Source organism: Chiloscyllium punctatum, chromosome 19 (genome assembly GCF_047496795.1).
Source record: "Chiloscyllium punctatum isolate Juve2018m chromosome 19, sChiPun1.3, whole genome shotgun sequence".
Taxonomy (NCBI): Eukaryota; Metazoa; Chordata; class Chondrichthyes; order Orectolobiformes; family Hemiscylliidae; genus Chiloscyllium; species Chiloscyllium punctatum.
In genome coordinates, this window is record NC_092757.1 from 54,061,830 (window position 1) to 54,085,429 (window position 23,600).

General features: G+C 39.6%; 1 protein-coding gene across 3 annotated transcripts in view; it reads right to left on the reverse strand.

Moving 5' to 3' along the window:
- Window positions 1–7,122: 7,122 nt before the first annotated feature.
- The window catches only part of pom121 (POM121 transmembrane nucleoporin), a 57,952-nt gene continuing 41,474 nt past the window's right edge, over window positions 7,123–23,600 (reverse strand). For 2 of the 3 annotated variants that reach the window (XM_072589438.1, XM_072589440.1), the window contains 2 exons: window positions 17,089–17,211; window positions 7,123–15,642 (listed from right to left, as the gene is read on the reverse strand). In XM_072589438.1, the coding sequence (XP_072445539.1) occupies window positions 15,548–15,642; window positions 17,089–17,211 (218 nt within the window). In that variant the 3' untranslated portion in view covers window positions 7,123–15,547. The remainder of the gene's footprint in view (window positions 15,643–17,088; window positions 17,212–23,600) is intronic. The other variant, XM_072589439.1, reaches the window with a different exon arrangement.

A 23,600-nucleotide genomic window follows, 5' to 3' on the forward strand; every position in this document is an offset into this window, starting at 1 on the left:
GACATTTGGACTTATGCTTTTCATTTAAGAACTGAATAGTTGTAGCAGCTGAAGAAAGGGTAGAGAGAATAAAATAGCAAAAGTTGGATGCTATGATAATTTCACTGAACAAACAGAAAGATGATTTAAAGAAATGAATAGATTAAATCAATAGCTGGTAGAGAGCTCAAGGAAAATCTGAATGTCATGTTTGATAATCAAACGTTGGTAAAGTATAGCTAACAGGGAAGCAGGTCATAGGGCCTAAAAACTAATTATTCGGAAGCCACGTTGTGGTTTATATAAACACAAGCAATCATTTAGGATATCTGATACTAACTCAAAAGGTACACCATCCTTGGGATGTTTCAGGCATTTTGAGTGTTCACAGTCACTTGCCCTAAAAATATTCTGCACTCGGGAACAATACGAGGATTAGTGAAAGAATTCTTATCATTGTCATAAGTTGGAGAGCACTTGCAGGGCACAAAGTTTTTTTTTGTCTCACTTCAGCACCCACCCTGTCAAGCCACCGCAGGATATTTTCAATAAAGATTAGTCATTTTTCTAATCCCCAATGGTCACAAATTCAGCCCTTCCAAACTTTTTCTTTGCAAGGCAGCTGCTTCCTCCTTCCATCCCATCCCAGGAATCATGCATGTAAACCTTCTCTGACTGACTTTTAAATGTATCTATGTCCTTTCTCAAATAAGGAAGCGAAAACTATACAGTACTCCAGATGCTGACTTGCCAATGCCCTGTACAATTGTGGCAAAAGTATCCTTAATTTATATTCTGTTCCCCTTGCAATAATTGACAACAATTCCATTTGCCCCCTTCCTATTCACTTGCCGTGGAGCTGCTTAATTCATACAAGCAGGAGAACGCCATTTGAGCTCTGCCATTTCTGGATCACAATTAATCTACTTCAATGTCACTTTCTGAAACTATCTCCCATATTCCCTGATGGCATCACTGTTCAGAAATCTGTCACTTTCTCTCTTGAACATAATGATTGCTTCATCAACCCTCCAGGAAAAACAATTCCAAAGATTTACAATCCTCCAAGTGAAGAAATCCTGCCTTATCCTAAATCTGTCCGAGACCCTTTAGCTGTGAGTTAAACATGCATTCTGCATCTACCCTGTTAAGCCCTTTTGAAATTTCTCAAATTCCATGAGACCACCTCTCATACTTGTAAACACGAGACTACAAGTCCAGTCTCCTCCATCTCCCTCAGTACAGCCTGACCATCCCAGAAATTAATCTGGTGAGTATCTGCTGCACTTCAGCATCTAAGAAGAATTTTATAATTTGGTAAGGAGAGCAATCCTGAATCCATGCCAACGTATTCCCTCCCTATCCAATGTAATAGAAGCCCACTTTCTCATTTCCTGTGTGGGACCTTATCAAAAGCCTTCTGAAAATTAAAAAATACTGCATCTACCAACTCTACAGCCACCTCTTTCGATACTGAGATGTTAACTTTTAGTCCCATTAATGTCTCCAATACAAATTTTGTTCAGTTCCTATTTTCCTACTAGTCCCTTGGATCTAGATTTCTGGGAGATACCTTGCATCTTCCTCGGTGAAGACAAAGACAAATGTTGCCCTTTCCCATTTAACATTCTCCTGCCTTTACCTGTAACAGCACTACATCTACCTTTGCTAACCACTTTGTTTATACATTGACTGTAAAAGCTTTATAGCTATGTTTATAGTCATGTTCTATTTCTTCTTTCTTTATCAATTTAGTGTTCCCCTTTGCCCAATGCTAAAATGCTACCAATTCTTAAGTATATAACTTCGTTAGAAACTTGATAAATCCTTCTTTGATCTAACAAAATGTTGAATTTCCTTTGTGCCTGATAGAAATGTATGTTTGTTGTAAGCTATATTAATTTTTTACATACTAACAATTGTCTATCATCACACACTTCAGTGTTTTCCCAGATGACCACAGCCAAGTTGCCCCTTATACCTTCACAATTTCCTTTGTTTAGATTTAAAACCATGTTTTTGAGTGAACAAAATCATTTTCAAACCTAAGTTTGTCATTTTGTGGTCATTCTTCCCTAAAGATTCATTTACAAGGTTATTAGTCCTTTCTCATTGCACTATGCTAGATCTAAAGATTATTGAGGAATAACTGGAGAACATACTACTCTAGAAAATCATCTTGTACACACGCCAAGAACTCTATGGACATTTAAAACACCCATGATTACTGCATCACTTGGTACATGCACCTCCAGTTTCCTGATTTATACTTTTCCTTATGTTAACAACAGTGGGTGCCTTGTACACAATTCCTATCAATGGTTGTTGCTCTTTGCTATCTGAACTCTACCCAGATTTTTCAACTTGTTCTTCCAATGTAAGAATGTTCTCTCATTAATATATTGGTACCAGTCTTTGTTAGGAGCGAACTACCATCTCCTTTTCATTTTGGCAGTTCTTTCTAAATGTCAAATCCCCTTGAATGTTTAGTCTGCAGACCTGGTCACCTTGAAGTCATGTGATACAATTGCAGTTATGGAGACATCAGTTTTCTTTCATCTGTGCTGTCAATTCCTCATGAATACTGTGTTCAGATAGTATGTCTTTGATTCTGCCTTTTTAATATTTTATCCAACAGTTTGACAACTTCATGTTAACATTTACTTTGCCGTCTTCCACTTCTGTTACTTTTCCATTTCCCAGAACCAGTTTGATCTCAGATTTCTGTACCCTTACAAGCTTGTTTAAACCCTCTCCCATAGTACTAGCAAATTCTACACAGACGGTATTGGTCTTCTTTTTGTAGTTCATGTACTTAGATCCATCTGTGTCTGAGGGTTCTGCAAACTCTCAATTTAAATATACTGCTTTTCAATTCTTTCTACTAAACTGGTCAAGTTCACACATTCCCACATTATACTCCATCAGCCAAGCGTTCACTTGCTCACAACCCATTAATATCCCAGTGCAGATATTCAAACTCCTTTTAACTTAGTTGTCTACCTATTGTTATGCCATCACTAAACTGAACGACCATATATATTCAGTCCCCTTCATCCGAGTCATTGATATATACTGCACAATTCAAAATGGAGTTCAGGAACAGAGACACCTGGGTGTATATGTACAGACATCATTGAAGTCAGAAGTCACATGACACCAAGTTGTAGTGCAATAGGTTGATTTGAAATCACCAGCTTTCAGAATGTTGCATTCAAGGGAGCATTGGAAAATTATTCAAATTGAAACAATATGCAGCAGTGCATGTAAAAGAAAAAGCAGGAGAATGGTATTAAGACATAATACTTATTTGGAGAGTGCTGAATGACCTTATGCACCTTTACACTTACGTAATTCTGCAAATCAAAGTATGGTGTCTGTTAGACTCCACTAAATACATCTTGCTCACCTAAAAGTTTATGCCTATCCTCTGTTTCCTGTCCTCCAATTCTCCATCCATACTAATGTATTACTCCCTATACCATGAGCTCTTTTGTTGTGCAGTAACCTTTGGTATGGCAATTAGAGTCAGATAGCACATAAATAGACCCTTCGGTCCAACTCATCCGTGCCAACCAGACATCCCAATCTGATCTAGTCCCATTTGCCAGCATTTGGCCCATATCCCTCTAAACCGTTCCTATAACAGTTCCTTTCAGATGCAATTGTATCAGCCTCCACCACTTTTTCTGGCAGCTCGTTCCATACAGGCATCACCCTCTTTGTGAAAAAGTTATCCCTCAGGTCCTTTTTAAATCTTCCCCCCTCTCTCCTGAAACCGAGACCCTCGAGTTTTAGACACCTCCACCCTAAGAAAAAAGAACTTGGCTATTCACCCTATTCATGATTTTCTGAACCTCCATAAGGTCACCTTTCAGCCTCCAACGCTCCAAGGAAAAAAAACTCAGCTTATTCAGCTTCCCTCCAGACCTGGCAACATTCTTGTAAACCTTTTCTACACTCTCTCAGATTAACAACATCCTTTCTCTAGCAGGGAGACCAGAATTGCATGTATTATTCTAAAAGTGGTCCTGCCCAGCTGAACATGATGCACCAACACCTATACTCAATGTTCTGACCAATGAAGCCAAGTGTGCCAAACATCTTCACTATCCTATCTATCTGAGACTCCATTTTCAATGAATTATGCACCTGCACCCCTTGGTTTCTTTGTTCAGGAACACTCCCCAGGGCCCTACCATTAATTCTATAAATCCAGTCCTGGTTTGCCTGACCAAAATGCAATACCCACATTTATCTAAATTAAACTCCATCTGCCACTCCTTGGCCCACTGGCCCATCTGATCAAGGTCCCATTGCACTCTGAGATAATCTTCTGAACTGTCCTTTACAACACCTATTTTGTTGTCATCTGCAATTTTTCTAACCATACCTCTTCTATTCACATCCAGACATTTCTATAGAAGACCAAAAGAGGTGGATCCAGCACTGATCCTTGTGGAACATCAATGGTCACAGGCTTCCAGTCTGAAAAGCAACCTTTTACCACCAACCTCTGTCGACTACCTTCAAGCCAGTTTTGTACTGAATTGGTTAGCTCTTGTTGGATCCCATGTGATCTAACCAGTCTACCAAGCAGAACCTTGTCAAATGTTTTGGTGAAATCCACATAGACAGCGTCTACCTTCAATCTCCTTGGTCATCTCTTAAAAAAAAAACTCATGTTAGTGAGACAGGACTTTTCATGCACAAAGCCATGTTGACTGACCAGTCCTTGTCTTTCCAAATGCATGCAAATCCTGTCCCTCCGAATCTTCTCAACAACATACCCAAGACTGACTAGTGGCTCACCGGTCTTGAGTTCCCTGGTTTTTCCTTACAGCCTTCCTTAAGTAATGGCACCATGTTCAACAAACCTCCAGTTTTCTGGGACCTCAGCCATGGCTGTTGATGATACAAATATCTCAGCAAGTTGCCCGGCAACTATGTCCCTAGCTTCCCACAAAATTCTGGGGAATTCCTGATCAGGTCCTGGGAATTTGTCTTATCTTAATGAGTTTTAAGACCTCCAGCATCTCCTTCTTTGCAGGGAGAATTCTTTTCAAGACATCATTATTTATTTCCCCAAGCTTCCATGTCTTACATACTGACACTAAATATTTGTTTAGTCTCTCATCCATCTCCGGTGTTTCAACACATAAATGGCCTCGTTGATCTTTAAGAAGCCCTATTCTCTCCCTACTTAACTCTTTTGCTTGTACTTAGAATCTCTCTGGGTTCTCCTTAATGATTTGCTAAAGTTATTACATATCCTCTTTTTGCCCCTGATTTCCCTCAAGCATATTCCTACTGCCCTTATACTCCTCCACAAATTCACTTGATCACAGCAAAGCATACCTGATACCCACTTTCTCTTTTTTTCTTGACCAGAGCCTCAATTTCTCTAGTCATCCAGCATTCCCTACACCTAACATCAAATGTCTTCTGGAAATCCAAGTCCATCATATCCGCAGCAGATTTATTTTATCCCCAGTGCCTGTTACTCCTTCAAAAAATTCAAATAAATTGACCAAGCACAATATCCCTTTCACAAAAGTATTGACTCTGCCCAATTGCAGGGGTTTTTCAAGTGCTGTGCTATAACCACGTTTATAACATCCTTCCTGAATAGATACATTGCTAAATAGTACAATGGCTGACTATAGACTATATCGAGTGTCCATTCTATTTAAAGCTCTGAAATTATCACGAGGAGCCGAACTGCAACACTGTTAAACTGTATTAGTCTCGAACATTAATCATGCCATCAGCTTAGAAATAAATTGAATCCAGGTTACTGTGATAAAGTTGAACAGCCCCAGGAAGCCACAGAACCGGGCTGTTTTGGTTTTGCGCTGTACTGTTATTCTCCAGTTTTTTTACTTGTTGAAAGTCCTGGGAAAAGAACCCCAGTCTATAAGAAATAAGGAAAGGTCTCTGGAGGTCTGTGGAAGCTGTATGCACAGATTGGTGAGTTCAGAACTCAAGCAAGATAAAATCCTATGTGCTTGTCATACAACCCAGCGGATTTCATGAAGGATTGGCATTCGTGTTTGAGAAGATTTTTGAAATGGCAACTTACGATCCTATTATATTAAAAACACCCTTAATTGTGTCGGTCGGTGAGTGTGTCGGGTGGAGGGTGACAATAGAAAATAGGGCAGCATGGTGGCTCAATGGCTAGCACTGCTGTCTCAGTGTCAGGGACCTAGGCTTAATTCCAACTTTGGATGACTGTGTGGAGTTTGCACATTCTCCCGGTGTCTGCATGGGTTTCTGCCGGGTGCCCCAGTCCACCCCCCAAAAGTCTAAAGATATGCAGGTTAGCTGAATTGGCCATGCTAAATTGTCCAGTGATGTGTAGGTTAGGCGTATTAGTCAGGGGAAACATAGGGTGGGGAAACAGGTCTGGGTGGGTGACTCTTCAGAGGGTTGGTGTGGTTTTGTTGGGCTAAATGGCCTGTTTCCACTCTGTCGGGATTCTAAGAAGATTGAGCTTAGATGGAAATACTAATTCGGTTGCCTTACAGTGCTGTTCTCCTAAAGTTACATTATTAATAATAAACAGCTAACTTTCTGTTTTAAATGTGGAGTCCAAGATTGGTTATTTGTAAATAGTTAGAAACTGTTGAGGGTCACCCACTATTTTAATTTCATGTATTGCGAATCCACTGACAGTGAAGCTAATTTGGTCTGACTTGCTATTTCTGTATTGTAATAAGACAACAGCAATTCATGCATAAGAGAATAATCTTGAATGCACTGGGACAACAGTCATTCTGATACAAAGGGCTCAATACATTTGGGTTGGACAAAGAAATGATAAGTAGGGTTCCATACTAACCTACAATTCCAATTGTAATATGTGAATTAATGGAGATAGAATGAAGAGAAAATCAAACTTGTTTCCAATTAGTCCTGCAAAGACTTCAGGCTTACACTTGAAGGATGAACATTGGGTGAGGTACTAAATAGCTCAGGCGACAAGGGAATTAAAACCTCGAACCAAAATTGAGGGGTGAATAAACTTGACCAAAGATAAAGGCAGATTGCGAAGAATGACTACTTATCTTTGAGGAATAGGTGATGGTTGGTAATGTTCAAATCCCAACTGTGTCAGAATACAGTGCTAAAGCAAAACAGTTATAATCACAGCTTTTTTTTATTTAAAACCATTTCCATTTAATGACATAAGCAAAAAAATCAGATCTCTGCACATTCACAGCCAGCTTTACCTCTCCACATTCACTCACTAGCTCTACCAAGCTAGACAGCATTGATAGAAGTCTACAACTTCTTTTTAAAAAAAGCATACTACCAAATCTCCACATCCATCCGTTGTACAATGTACTCATCAGCACTCATCATTCATTTTTCTTACCATTCAGAGTCACAGGGGAAACCATACATACCGTTGGGATCAATATAATTTCTTGCTACATATATTCAGTAGAGGTACACAGGTATATATTCTGTAACTGCCACTTCTGGGTCAAAATTGTACGTTTGAGCACAAGACATTTCCCATATCTAGAAACAAACCTCGTAGGTTACTACAATAGAGGGAATTGATGAATCTTAAGCATTTAATGAAACACTTGCAAATGTTCCATTGTATCAAAGTTTAGACATAAATGGATCTTTGCAATAGAAAATTACAAAATGAAGTAAACCTCAGCTCATCAAACTAGAGTTTGGATGGATATGCATGGAGCAAACTACCATTCCCATGGTACTGTATTCAACAGCGCAAATCTCAAAGGGTACATGTGGTATAAAGCAGCAAAATGCTGCAAATCAACTAACTCGCTGGTACTTTAGTACTCCCTCTTCCCAATGGAAGTTTAATTCGATATTTTTATCACATATTCTTGGCTAGTGGGATGGTTCAGGACTCAGGCGATTGGTTAACATGCAGATTTTCTCTCTCAATAAAACATAGCACTTGCGCCAAAGTGCTCCTTTGGGAATCAATTTTAGAATTTAGGCCAGTACTGATCAGAGGGACAGAAATTCTCCCATGGGATTCTTACACAACAGCGAATTATTCAGAATCCCAATAGCTGCCTGCTTTTGTTTTATGAAGTGTGCTTTGAAGACAAAGGCAGTTTTAGTCATTTTAAATAAAGCAATTAATAAAGCTGGTTATAATCGCACCACATTAAGATGGTTATATTAGTTTCTGCAAAATATGCACTGGCTAATATTTAAGGCAGGATTGGTTCATAATACGTAACAAATACTGGGCACAGACATGGGGGCTCGGGGAATATTTCAAAATGCTGGCTTGATCATTTTTCATGTACTACCTCCAAAAAAGAATTTACCTGTAACTCCTAAGTTGTGTACAAACCAATTTATCCCAAAAAAAAGACTCTGATGCTTTTTTAAAAAAAAACATTATCCCAGGTAATTTTTTAAAAAAACAATAATTGTGAGGAGGAACAATCAGAATAATTATCACAAAAAAAGATGACAACTGTCACTGCCGTTGTGGTCTTGCAATTTGGTCAGTCCACTTGTCCCTTCTTATCGAACATGCAACGCTCCGAATGGCATTGCTTGCCATTTCATGCACCAGCCAGATCTGAACAAAGCATGTGATCAAGAATGTCTCAAGACATGAACATCGAAAAGAACCAAAACTGAATCCAAATATTGAAAGCTACATACCCATTTCCATAATAATACTATTTGCTTCCTCATAATCCAGCAGAAGTCCAACTCCGCTTCTCCCAGTTGAGCTATGACAAGAATCAACTCAGCCTCAATCCTCCCTGCCATTGGGTTAAAATGAAAAACCCTCATTCCTCATCAGTCCAACGAGGACCAGACAGGAAAATGCCCAAGCAGAAGCCACCAAATTGTCATACTGCATCACATGTGGTGCAGCAACATCAATACAAGGAACTTTTTCTCTCAACAAGTGAGGATTCAATCCTGTGCTTATTCCATAAGCACAGCAAGTGCTAAAACAGCAAGTCAACCGGATGCATTCCACTACATGCCCTATCCCAACTGACATCGACACACATGCACTTTCTGACAAGATTAGCTGAAGTTTGAGATCATGTCAGGCTATAATGAGCAGCAAAACAATGATCCTGGCTGTCTTGTTTCACCCACTCCCCAAAATGCAGATCGGTGTTAACGGGTCCAATGACGATGCACAAACTGGTGCCACCTCTAAGGTTTAATTACTAAGTACAGATTGGGAAGCAAAAGATGGGAATTTCTGTTGAGAATAGCTTAAAAATAGAGCACATTTTAGTGATTGCTCATTAAGCTTTTTTCCAAAATGGTATTTCTATATTCTGAAATAACCAAAGCATCAAATTTCAGATTTTCTCAGTCATTTTAAAGCAGACAAAGTTAATATTCATCAGAACAGCTGAAGTGCACTGTAACAAATCTAACAAGCTTGGAGATGTAATTCATAGCAAATTTGCTGTGTGTGTGGAAGATCAGCTATTGGACGGTTCATTACCTGTGATATGGATCCTGGTTCTGGGAAAGGTGAGGCTTAATTAGATGCAGAACTGACAAAGAAAGATTTGTGCGCCTAAATGTGTTTAAGTGAAGGACGTTTGCTGTCTTGCAAAATGAGCTGAGAAATTCAGACTGTTTTCATTTGCAAGAGATGGGAGCAGACAATGCTGGCTAATTGGACTCCACCTGACATAGCAAAGTCCAGACCAGTCCTCATAAATTAGCACATTTTACATCTTAGCTCCTGATTCACTGGTTTGAATTTTCTGGGCCATGGAAGTTTCCAAAAGACTATTCTTAATTGTTGTCTTATTGGTGACTACACTGTAACCATGAAAACCAAAGACTTGTTAGCGAGCAACTCACATGCATTAATCAGAAAGTAAGTCTAACTTAATGTCTGGACTCTTTTATGGTTTGCAGTTAGGCTGTAAGAAATAAGATCAGAAAATGAATAAAGTACTTAGCAAGTCTGGCAACAGCTGTGGAATCACAATTAACATTTCAGGTCCCTGACCTTTCATCAGAATGCTGGGTCACTGAGCACCCGAAACGTCAACTTTCTCTAATACTACAGATATCTGGATAGTTTCCAATGTGTTTGTTTTTGCTTCAGGTTTAGAAAATCTGCAGTAATTTGCTTTCATACTGATATAAATGATGGAGACCAATATTTATGATTCAGCAGTTACTGGAATAGTGTATGAAATAAATTCATTTTTTAAAAAACTAGCTTGCAGTATTGAACATTGAGCTCGTTACCACCCCCAAACCTTGCAACAACTCTGTTTGCAATGTTATTTGCTTGTCATTTGGTCCTGTGGGCTTTAAGTTTGGGAATTTACACTCCTATCTCTAGGCTGAATACTAGCTTAGTATAGAATAAGGAGGGTGTTTTAATCCACATAAGAACAGTCAAAGATGAACTGTAAGAATCGAGGAAAGGTAACAAAATTGGTGAAATATTACTGTAAAAATTGTGAGAAAGTTTTTAAAAAGTCATGCAAATAAGCGTCTGTAGCTTTAGCAAATGTGTGCAATATTCCCTCAGTAAAAATGTATGGCATTGATCAAATTCTTGAAGACATGAAAATAATTTGATGTGTCAATAATAGAGTGAAGGTCAACAGCACAAATTCACTCAACCGCTGGGCATAGAGTGTTACAAATCGTGCAACAGAGCCAGTACCTTGTTGTGACATGTGATTGCCTCGAATGGCAAAGAAGTAATTTAAAATACAGCACTATAATACATGAATCAGTCGTTCGGACTATTTTGCTTTCTGAAAGATTATGACTTGTGCATGAATTAAAAGAGAGAAAAATTAAATTCAGAAAATAATCCAAAAATATCAAATGTCTCAACTTTTATGCATATACAGCCTCATCATTGAGTTGAGTTTTCAAACATAACTTGCGTATAACCACTGAAACAAAAAGTTGTCAGTTCAATGTGTCTTGCACTTAATCTATTATGCATATTAATAAGATTCCTAATTTCAAAGATGCCAAAAATGAAAAGCCTGGGTGGGTGCAAGCAGAGGGGAGAGGCAGCACAACCACCATTTGCTGGATTACATGTTCACATACTGTGACAAAATGAATGCTTTTACAAACATGAAATTGATAGGATTTCTAGGTAACATTAAAGTCAACATGGGCAACGGAAAAGAGGCATAAATTTGAATCAGGACTCAACCACTTGGTTAACAATACAGCAATCAAACTGATCACAACTTAACCATTTACTTCCTCCTCCAACCTCTTCCTCCTGACAGCAGTTAGATGTAATACCACAAAGCTTCAGGGTGAGCCAGCTTTTCAACCTGATCACAGTTGAACCAAACCTTGTTTCATGAAGTGTGTAGACACTCTGATGACAACACTGCGAGGTGCAATACCTCCACATCATCCCCAACAACGATAATTTTCAGTACCCACACAAAAACTTATTTACAAGTGATATTTTCCTGTGCAAGCCACAGAATTACTGAGAGCTCCCTGCTTTGAATGGTTCGGCACTTACTAAACTATAAATTTCCACATAGAACAATTTAAGTTTTACTGGTTCCAAGTTGGAACTTACCTCAATTCCAATTAACATTGCTAGGTGTACTGCCATATGATCTAAACTCTGCAGGTTAGATGGATCACATACTAAGTAAACTGATCTCCAATTTGATAGGAGCTGGGCAATGATAGTTTGGTCTCATTGTCAATTGCGTTTCGGAAAGGTCCCTCAGGAGTTTGTACCCCTACTGAGGTGAGGCCAATTATGCCAATGGGAAGGAGGGAGTGAGATACATGCGTTTACAGTAACATCACATCACTAGGGTATTGTGCTCAACGGAAGGAGGACTGTGGTGTACACAATGGAGCAAATTACTTAAAATATGCTTCCATTGTCAAGAAAACTCTTCAACTCTAATTTCTTTTCCCCCTGCAGGTTGAGTGATCTCAATCTGTTCAGAATGGATGTTTGTTTCAAACCTAATTTTGATGCTCAATCATGCAACACTTTACTGCACATTAAATAATCACAGTCTTAATATTCTAACCAATTGATAAATATTCAAAACTAGCTGTTGATATGGACAACATGCTAAGCTTTCACGTCCAATCATCCCGTTAATGATCAATAAATCAAACGTGTCTTTTTAAAAATGCTTCTTCAACTGCATTTTTAAGAAACCTCAGCAGTCACTGCTTCTTGGCTAAAGTACTGCAGAAAAGATCAGAATAGAAAAGATTTCTGTTATCTGCAGAAAAAGCCACTTTCTAGTGAACAAAACTGGGAGAAACAGCAACAATGGCAAGTATTTCTCCCTTCCATGGGATGTGGGAGAAGGAGAGAGAGGAAGTGACATGCACGGTCCTTGTAGCTACCCCAGATGTGTTCTACTAACAGCACGGAACAAGAAATGAATCGGGTCTACCTTTTGTCTCTACTGCTTGGTGCCAACTCAGAGTGAACCCTTGATTAACTGAGGAATTGAAAGAAATGTTTAAAAACAAAACCTTTACATGACACCCAAATTTTATCCAGTATGATTTTGGCCCAAATACAGGCATCAGTATACCAACCTATGTGTAACATTCAGCAAGAATCATAGCATCCCAACTGGTTTACACTCACCAATAGATCTTCCAAACTTACTCACACCAACTTCATATTCCATTTTTAAAAACCAGTTTGTACATACAATTGTTTACCAGAAGTATACTATTTAACCAGTGTAGCAATAAGTCTCAATGAACCAAGCTTGAAGGAACGTAAAGTTTTACTTAAATATAAAAATAAAATTTATTGTTTTTTTAAAAAATTTTATCTAAATTTAGACGTTGCCAATCACCCGCACACATTCATACTCAGACATCACAAAATGGCAGTCGTTTAATGGGAAGAGGAGGAACCTTCAATCTGTCTAGCCACTTGGACCAGCCAGAATTGTCTTAAAAATTTCCAATAGAAACATTACAAATATTCTCTGGAAAATTGTTTGATTGCAGTGTCTTTTAACAGAGCAATGCATGTAATCAGTGATTGGATGGTGCAAAAGAGGTCATTCTCAGGTTTTTTTTAAAGTATATACTGTATGCCCCACCCCATCCATTACTTAAACTTTTGTCTTTCTGCTTAAAAGCACTCTTGATTTTAATTCCTACTCTTGATTTTAAGTTATTTACACTTCTTTATGCCAGTCAGATTTCAGCTATATGGGGAGGTAGCTCATTTCCAAATGAGCATGATATTTTGGAGATTGAATGGAAAGTCAGTTTCTTACCATGTTAGTCAATGCAAGACCTTTTAAATTTTGGCTCACATATTACGTGGGAAACATTAAGGAAATAGCTAATTGAATGTAGCTGGCAATGTGAAAAAACACCTTGGGATGTGGGTCTGTGGAAATGTGGGAAACAGGGGTCAGAGCAGCATTCTTTCCCGGGGTAAAAGAAACACAAAGGATGATTTGAAAAATCCACTTCTGGCACAAGAAGGAGGAAAGTGTCTGTGAAAGAGGTTTTGAAAATTGACAAGTGATTTCACGAAGAACATAAGAAGAATTGTTGTTTCTCCATGTAAAAAACATTCAGATCAACTTGTGCGGGTTGCTGCCTCTTGTTTACCACCAACACTTTACCTAATTTTTATCCACAAGTTCAGAGGATAGGTTGGGTCTTACCATGGTAACGCACACTACAGATTCATCATGTATTCCAAAAGGCACTCCTGTACAGACGACAGGGCAAAGACAGCAGTATCATTTGAATGCTAGTCCACCCTGAGATTTTAAAACTGGCCCACATCTAGTCTAAGAGGCCAGAAAACTGGTGTTGTCATGTCATCCCCACTATTTTGGTTCCTGAAAATCCCAGTTCAATGTGCGTCACGAGATTTTACTAGAAGTGTTAAGCCAATAATATCCAAATTGAAATTTGATCAAAACTCAAAACATGCCAGAAAGAACATCACTACTACCAGGGGACTGCTGATGGCCAACTTCAAGACTCCACTCATACCAGATTTGTGACAACAGGATGCATGAGGTTTGCATAATATGTGATTTGTATCCCACCAGTTATTTAAAAAAGCACTACGCAACATGACTATATACCCAGGATAGCTACTCCTTTAATAAAATCTGCAGAGAGATTAAAGTCAAGATTATTCAAAACTTTTGATGAACCACTTTACTTGCTAAAAAAAACTTTTGAAAAATCAGTGTGTTTTTAATAAAGAAAATTAAAACAGGCACATTTGCAAGGTGCACCCAAAATAAGATGCAAGTACCTAGTTTTGGTTAAAATATACACGGTATATATGCATACATGTACAATTCTGAACATTGTGAGCCAAAGTTTTGGTATAAGCTTGAATAATTTGTGTTTCTTAACATTATAGCACCAGATTTTAAAAATCTGTCATTGAGAATCCTATACTGTGTAATCAGAACCTCCTCCAAAACTAGCCATGACTGCCATTTTTCCATAGAACACTGCTTAATGTGTCACGCAGTTATAGTAGCAAAACACTATCGCATCAGATTAGCAAGAGTCAGATTCACATATATCCAATGAACCAGCCAGGTCCGGCATTACTAACATGCCGCCACACATACACTGAAATTTTTCCTCCAAACTCGATTCACTGAGCAACAAAGTGAGATATACAAGCAAACACTGATAACATTACTGTATATAAAAAAATTCTGACACTTGGAGAGGGGAAAGGGAGGGAGACTGGGAGAAGCATAGGAAGGAAGAGAAATTTAGATTGATTTCTTTTATGTAACTAAATAACAGATTTAAAAAGGAAGCTACTCGCAGGAGGAAAATTAAAGGACAGTCAGGCAACAAAGCAAAATATTGGAGAAGGGACTCAACAGGCACAACAATTTCTTTTCCAAAGTTTCAGTCAGGTTTAGAATTCTTCTCAGGTGTAAACCAAAATTAACAAAGATTTCAAGGAAATGAGAAGGAAGACAAAAGAAAAAGATTTAACAATAGGCTCCAGTTCAGGTTTAGACAGAAAGCACCACAGATAGTGGTGATATTACTGGGAATTGTGCCCTTAAGAAATGTAATTTTAAAAAATGTTTTCAAGTGCAGCAATTTGTACAAAAAAAAAGGGTCAGTCCAGAAAGGCCTGCAAATTGCATTTTACACCAACCATTAAAGTAGAACATTTCAAGTAAAGCTATGTCTGTTGTTTACTGAGTCACCCATTACTGCTGTACCCTGAACCAAACTAAGATCACCACTCTGCAGTGGTCAGTTTAATAAGGATGTACAAACTTAAGACGATGAAGACTTCACACTGCAGTCCAACAAGGTTTCCTGCACTGTTGCAGAGAAATATTTTTCAGCAGCCACAAGCCATTTGTTAACAGTTCAAGCCCAGAGATGGAAAAGAAAAACTAAATTTAAACTAATTTTCTCAAGTATATATTCTCAGCATTCGAGGTCAGTTGCCTGCACATCCACGACCGGCGTTGTTTAGGGTACAAAAGTAAAAAGTGGTAATGGTTTCCAGAGTAGTCAACACAATGTTCATATGCGCCATTCAAATTCCCAATGTCTATCGCTTCCGTACGTGCTGACGTCTCGCCTGTAATCTCTGTCTGGTTCCAGTAGGTCGAGATCCAGCTCCGATAGAAAAGGTGGGCGTTCCTGCTGGGAGAAACAGAAATTAGGACTGTTAATTAATGAACACTAATAGCATGTGGGAAATTTCCTCTTTCCCTTGGGCCCACAAACTATGTGCATGGTTATAAATGATGAGAGAATAGTTTTCTGTGGCAACTTAAAATATTCCCAGGTGCTGCCAGGACCACCTGACAAGAGTACTATACAATTCTTTTCTGCAAGGTGATGTAACAGAACGTTTTCAGAGATGACGGATAATGAAGCAGAAACTGCAAGAGTGCAGACAGATCTGGAGGAAAATCAATGACCTCAGCCAAGTAGGAACAATCCCAAATGGAGACACTTGTTATCTCTCCTTTAACCAGCTGACCTGCTGGACAGCCCAAGTCATGAGCAACCTACATGTGACTTGATAGAAGGGATATGATTGGCGTATGGGTGATGCATATTAAAACACAAGTCCTTCTCCAAGACACACACAACTTCAACCTAAAATCTGTTCAAAGCATATGTATGAACACCATGATAGAAAAACATTTTTAAAACAACTGTGACAGAACACTCCCTGTTAGATAGTATTGACAAACTACCATTTTACAGTGTGTCAATATTGGAGGCCTGCAACCACCTTAGCAATAATACCACAATAAATCAGTGTATTGGGAGTAATGTCACATAGCATACAACAGATACTGAAGTGCACAATTTAATAAATTTCATCTTTGGATTATCTCTAAAAATTCAATAATACCAAAACGTTTCTGATAGGATTGATTTGCCAAACATCCTGTTAAAATACGAAACCATGCGATATATCTACCTAGTATACTTCTCTGTTCATTTTCAAGTGAAATTTGGTGGGCTACTTCTTTGGAACTTGGTCATCTTGATCAAATGTTGAACAGGTAATTTTAGAGGTACCTTTCAGTGTCTTCCTGTTAGAAACTTGCTCTCTGTGCAGACGTCTGATGTGATGAAGGATTCTTTTAAACAGTACTCTTCCTGGCTAAGACTCAGGACATGGTAGTATGGTATTGTAGTGTTTGGGCAGGTGTGCAAATGCAATAGACAGAGTTGGCCATTTTTGTTGCTTTTGACTTAAGTGATCTCTGAAATGGCCAAGTAAGCCACTTGGTTGTACTAAATCTTCACTATACAAGACTATAATGAATCAAGGCATTAAACAAAAACTTTGTCAAGGATCTTATGTTACTTTAGAGTCACACTGATCTGATTGAAGAAAGACAATAAGGTCTTGAGGCTATTTACAGCAACAATATATTATATGATGTCTACTTCCTGTCTATAAACATAAGTCGTATTCCATCAAGGAAGAAAATGCAGAATCTCTACTCCATTGCATACTACTACAGATCCTTGAATTGGCGTAACTGACGGAGACAATGGAACGGAGAAGGGAAAGCAGATAATTACAGTACTAACAGAGGTTGGTGACAATGAATACTTTCTTACCAAATGCTGATGGTGCTGCTGCACCTGCTCCTGGACTCCCAAAGGTTGTTGCTGGAGCACCAGTGGTCCCAAAAGAAAAGTTGCCACTCTGAGTACTTTGCCCAAATCCAGATGCAGCTGTCCCTGGAAGAACAACAGCTAAAGTCAATGAGCTGATAAAAATTCACTTATGGGGTTCACACAAAATGAAAATCTCCTGTCTTTTGAGAAAGAATAAGGAATTTCTAAGGCAAGTTACAAATTCTTATCTGACAGTCCCAAAAAATCTGGCTGCTTCCTTTAATGGATTTATGCTCTCTTTCAAGATGACCTGTGATGTTTTATCTACCATTGGCCAGTCGTTCCCAGGGTTATCTTTGATGTTACATTTGTACTTTTGCAATCCTTGGACAATGATTTTGCTGAAGTAGAAAAATGTGATCGATACCCATTAGCCATTTCCTTCGGTAGTCCAGTTTCTATTTGGGTTAGAAGCATTTGCCCTCTTTCAGTGTTTCAAGTCTATTACATCCTAATTTGCTGTTTCTCATATTCTGAATATTGAATTTAACCTGGGCTCCAACACGAATACGGACACAACACAAATGAACACAGAATCATCACACATCCTCACAGAAATTAACTAACTGAAATTCAGATTAAAGATTGAAGCCATTCTTTCTCATCTCAGCCACAATCCCTATTCCTGGTGTACCACTCTGTTCCGCTCCCTGGCAATTGGTCAAGATCAAAGTATACTGCTTCTGGTGGCATGTTTGACACCAAAATGAACCCCGAATCGTGCTTCATTGCAAGTCTGCCCATTTCCATCTCCACAATACTGCCCAATTTGGCCCCACCACAGCACATCCGCTAAACCCTCGTCATGCCTTTGTTACCTCTTAACTATTTCAAGCACAGTTAGGTGAATGGGCCACCCTAAATAGCCTGTAGTGTTAGGTGAAGGGGTAAATGTAGGGGAATGGGTCTGGGTGGGTTGCTCTTCAGAAGGTCGGTGTGGGTCAAAGGGCCTGTTTCCACACTAAGTAAAGTAATCTAATCTAATCTAATCACTACTGGCTGGTCTCATGGGTATGATGCTCAGTCAATTTGAGGTCACTGAAAACACTGCTGCCTTTAGCTTTGCATGCACCAAGGGCTGTTTAAATACCACATCTGCACTTGCTGCTGATATTGTCTTCCAATTAACCAACTTCTCAAAACATAGGATCTTCATCACCCTCCATGGTCTTGCCTCCCTTTCTCGGTGATCTCCTCCAACTTTCCAAGTTATCCAAGGATAGACCAGATCTAAAGGTTGAAGTTCTAAATTGGAGAAAGGCCAATTTTGACGGTATTAGGCAAGAACTTTCGAAAGCTGATTGGAGGCAGATGTTCGCAGGTAAAGGGACAGCTGGAAAATGGGAAGCCTTGAGAAATGAGATAACAAGAATCCAGAGAAAGTCAATTCATGTCAGGGAAAAAGGGAGGCTGGTAGGTATAGGGAATGCTGGATAACAAACGAAATGGAGGGTCTGGTTAAGAAAAAGAAGGAAGCATATGTCAGGTATAGACAGTATAGATTGAGTGAATCCTTAGAAGAGTACAAAGGAAGTAGGAGTATACTTTAGAGGGAAATCAGGAGGGTAAAACGGGGACATGAGATAGCTTTGGCAAATAGAATTAAGGAGACTGCAAAGGGTTTTTACAAATATATTAAGGACAAAAGGGTACCCAGGGAGAGAATAGGGCCCCTCAAAGATCAGCAAGGCAGCCTTTGTGTGGTGCCACAGAAAATGGGGGAGATACTAAATGAATATTTTGCATCAGTATTTACTGTGGAAAAGGATATGGAAGATATAGACTGCAGGGAAATCGATGGTGACATCTTGCAAAATGTCCAGATTACAGAGGAGGAAGTGCTGGATGTCTTGAAACGGTTAAAAGTGGATAAATCCCCAGGATCTGATCAGGTGTACCCAAGAACTCTGTGGGAAGCTGGAGAAGTGATTGCTGGGCCTCTTGCTGAGATATTTGTATCATCGATAGTTGCAGGTGAGGTGCCGGAAGACTGGAGGTTGGCAAACATGGTGCCACTGTTTAAGAAGGGCGGGAAAGACAAGCCAGGGAACTATGGACCGGTGAGCCTGACCTCAGTGGTGGGCAAATTGTTGGAGAGAATCCTGAGGGACAGGATGTACATGTATTTGGAAAGGCAAGGACTGATTCGGGATAGTCAACATGGCTTTGTGCGTGGGAAATCATGTCTCACAAACTTGATTAAGTAACAAAGAAGATTGATGAGGGCAGAGCAGTAGATGTGATCTATATGAACTTCAGTAAGGCGTTCGACAAGGTTCCCCATGGGAGACTGGTTAGCAAGGTTAGATCTCATGGAATACAGGAGAACTAGCCATTTGGATACAGAACTGGCTCAAAGGTAGAAGACAGAGGGTGGTGGTGGATGGTTGTTTTTCAGACTGGAGGCCTGTGACCAGTGGAGTGCCACAAGGATCGGTGCTGGGCCCTCTACTTTTTATCATTTACAAAAATGATTTGGATGCGAGCATAAGGAGGTATAGTAAGTAAGTTTGCAGATGACACCAAAATTGGAGGAGTAGTGGACAGCGAAGAGGGTTACCTCAGATTACAAAAGGATCTGGATCAGATGGGCCAATGGGCTGAGAAGTGGCAGATGGAGTTTAATTCAGATAAATGTCAGGTGCTGCATTTTGGGAAAGCAAATCTTAGCAGGACTTATACACTTAATGGTCTAGGGAGTGTTGCTGAACAAAGAGACCTTGGAGTGCAGGTTCATAGCTCCTTGAAAGTGGAGTCGCAGGTAGATAGGATAGTGAAGGCAGCATTTGGTATGCTTTCCTTTACTGGTCAGAGTATTGAGTACAGAAGTTGGGAGGTTATGTTGTGGCTGTGCAGGACATTGATTAGGTCACTGTTGGAATATTGTGTGCGATTCTGGTCTCCTTCCTATCGGAAAGATGTTGTGAAACCTGAAAGGGATCAGAAAAGATTTACAAGGATGTTGCCAGGGTTGGAGGATCTGAACTTCAGGGAGAGGCTGAACAGGCTGGGCTGTTTTTCCTGGAGCGTCGGAGGCTGAGGGGTGACCTTATAGAGGTTTACAAAATTATGAGGGGCATGGATAGGATAAATAGACAAAGTCTTTTCCCTGGGGTTGGGGAGTCCAGAACTAGAAGGCATAGGTTTAGGGTAAGAGGGGAAAGATATAAAAGAGATCCAAGGGGCAACCTGTTCATGCAGAGGGTGGTACGTGTATGGAATGAGCTGCCAGAGGATGTGGTCGAGGCTGGTATAATTGCAACATTTAAGAGGCATTTGGATGGTATATGAATAGGAAGGGTTTGGAGGGATATGGGCTGGGTGCTGGCAGGTAGGACTAGATTGGGTTGGGATATCTGGTCGGAATGGACGGGTTGGAGCAAAGGGTCTGTTTCCATGCTATACATCTCTATGTCTCTATCATTCTTCCAATGCAGGTGCTGAGATGTAATCACTCCGTTGTTAGTGGCTGTGGCTTCAGATACTTTGGCATCTAAACTCCAGAACTCCCTTGTAAAGATTTCTCAGATGGTTTATCACTGTCCCTTTAAGGCACCCCTTAAAACATGCTGTTCTACCTATGTATGCTACAGTGTCATTTTTTTGTGATGATGATCTGGTCAAGCATCTTGGGAATGTTTTATGTTATTAAACACACTATGATAAGACAAATTGCTGTTGTGCAGGCATTTCCTGTATCTTGGCTCCAACAGCTCAGAAGAGAACTCATCAGAAAGTGTAACTGGTGAGATGCTGGTGAAATAGGAGCTGACACAAACACCAGAAATTAGTTCAAAAACAAATCACTCGTAACAACACTTGGAATAGAACAAAACATCCCAAGGCACTTCAGAAACATTGTACAACTTATGACATTGACCAAAAAAAAAATCAAGTGAAGTGACCAAAAGCTTGGTCAAAGTTTTAAGGGGAATTTAAATGGAGCAAAGAGAAGGGAAAATAAAGGCAGAGGGAGTTATAGAGGAAATTCTCAAGCTCAGCTTGACTACAGGCCTAACTGCCAAACAGCTAAAGCAGTGTGGAACAAATTGAGAAGTGCCATCACAGATTAAAACATATGCATTAGATGCAGACTCTCTTGATTTAAAAAAGTATAATAGCTCATTTGTCTACATCCATCAACTTAATCTATCAGCCATTTCTGTGAGACTAAAGTTTAACTTTTGATTTACAAAAACATTTTCCTCCTGATTCCTGGAGGTGCTGACCCCTGCTGGACATATTTGCACAGCTGCACCAAACATTGTAGATTAGATTAGATTAGATTATTTACAGTGTGGAAACAGGCCCTTCGGCCCAACAAGTCCACACCGCCCCGCCGAAGCGCAACCCACCCATACATCGACCCCTTACCTAACACTACGGGCAATTTAGCATGGCCAATTCACCTGACCTGCACATCTTTGGACTGTGGGAGGAAACCGGAGCACCCGGAGGAAACCCACGCAGACACGGGGAGAATGTGCAAACTCCACAGTCAGTCGCCTGAGGCGGGAATTGAACCCAGGTCTCTGGCGCTGTGAGGCAGCAGTGCTAACCACTGTGCCACCGTGCCGCATTCTTCAATGGGGTCCTCAAGAGAAGAAGTGTGTACACCACACAAATAGCTCAGCTGGAGAGAGGAGATAGAAATTCAGGAGTTGCAGCTACCGCAATAATGTTACCAAAATAATATTTGCACTGATCTGTTCGTGCTGCTCAATCTAAGTTTTGTACGCTTCGATCACTGTCAACAAAAATACAGTATCCGATTCACACTCAAGGCTCACGTATTTGCATGAAAGCACTAACATTCAGCACTCCCTCGCTCCCAAAAAGCTAGGTAGCAGTAAATATTCTTTAGGACGTTTGGGCATGCACTGTTTATTGTAAAATTGCTCAGTTCATAATTTAGTGCTTTTTTAATGTAGACAGATATTTTCTACTATCGTAGCAGCTACAGTGTGATTGTACAAACCAAAATATCTCAGTAGATTAGACTGAATTTTTGAAATTCAGCTTACATAAGTGGAAAAATAGTATTCCTTCAGTCATGTGCTACATTTCATATAGACCATGTACATATTGTTTGAGACAGTACAAATCACAATAGGAGAGCATCAAACCACAACTGAGGACTAAATGTTTTGGATTGTTCTTGAAAATGCAGCTACACTCCATAAACTAAACAGTCTCCAAGAGCATTGTAAAAGCACGAAAACTTGCAGACTTGGGAGGCAATTAGATAAAGCTGCTCAAGATATACATGGGTTTCTTGGTTGGTCGCTGGAGTTGGCACCAGAATCATGTGTGGTCACTGATTTGTATGGATTTCAGTCTGACTTTCTTAGAATTTCTGTAATGCAATGCTAAATATACATTCAGGAAAGCCTTAACAATTCCTTGTGTATATGAATAACTCTACTGCCTTCAGGTCCAGAAAGCACACATTGGCTGTGAAGAGAAAAGGAAAAGTACACATATCGGGCAATTCACTAATAATTGTATGATGAAGAGTTAGAATTGTGGAAAATACACGAAAACAAATATTCAATGGGGTATATTGGAAGGAGACCATTCAAAAGGCATATTACATTTTTGAAGAACAATTCTCAGATGGGGACAACACTGCACGATTGTATTTATTATTCATCTAGTTACCCAAAGTGATAATCATCATAAAGATGATGGTCCAACAGGGCTAGCCAGAGAATTCCAAAATCCTCCCTCAGTTACCACAAAGGAAGAATGATGAGTGGCCACTTCAAGATGTCTATGTGACTTTAACATGGTGGTAACTCTGGCGATATTGTTTCTCATTTTGGTTACATCATTGGCAAAGAGGTGCTACCTAGCTTAGACTACGGAGTTGCAAAGTGCACACATATATCCAAATAGGAGTAGGTGGGTACTGATGTGCTGAGTAAACAGCCTGCTCTGTCCTGGATGGCATTGAGTTTTTGTTTGAAGCTCCATCAGTCATAACTGTCGACTTGACCTTTTATTGAGGCCCTCACTGTTTTCCTTTTGTTTTTCTAATTTTTTATATTTTTAAGATTTAAACTTTGCATTGAAGGAGAGAACAAAGACAGATGTTGGCCTAGGGAACTTGTTGGAAGATAATGCAACTTAATTACTGTCAGAAGGACACTATAGACAAGTTGGCATACACCTGTAGCTATGCTCAGGGGTAACATGCTGATTGGATGCTAAATTGGTTAATAAAGATTATCAATGCCAACCACAGAAAATATTAATAAAGAGCAAAACAGGGAGAAAATCGGTTCTGACTGGCAGAGTGTCATTTTGGGAAGCTTCCAGGCTGGCTGCTCTGTTTTTCTCTTAGGTTCTCTCTCCAGTTACCAAACTGTTAAATGTTCTTCGAAAAGAATCCCAGTCTGTAAGTAGTAAGCAAATATTCCTAGGAGACTGCGGAAATTGTTGCATTCATT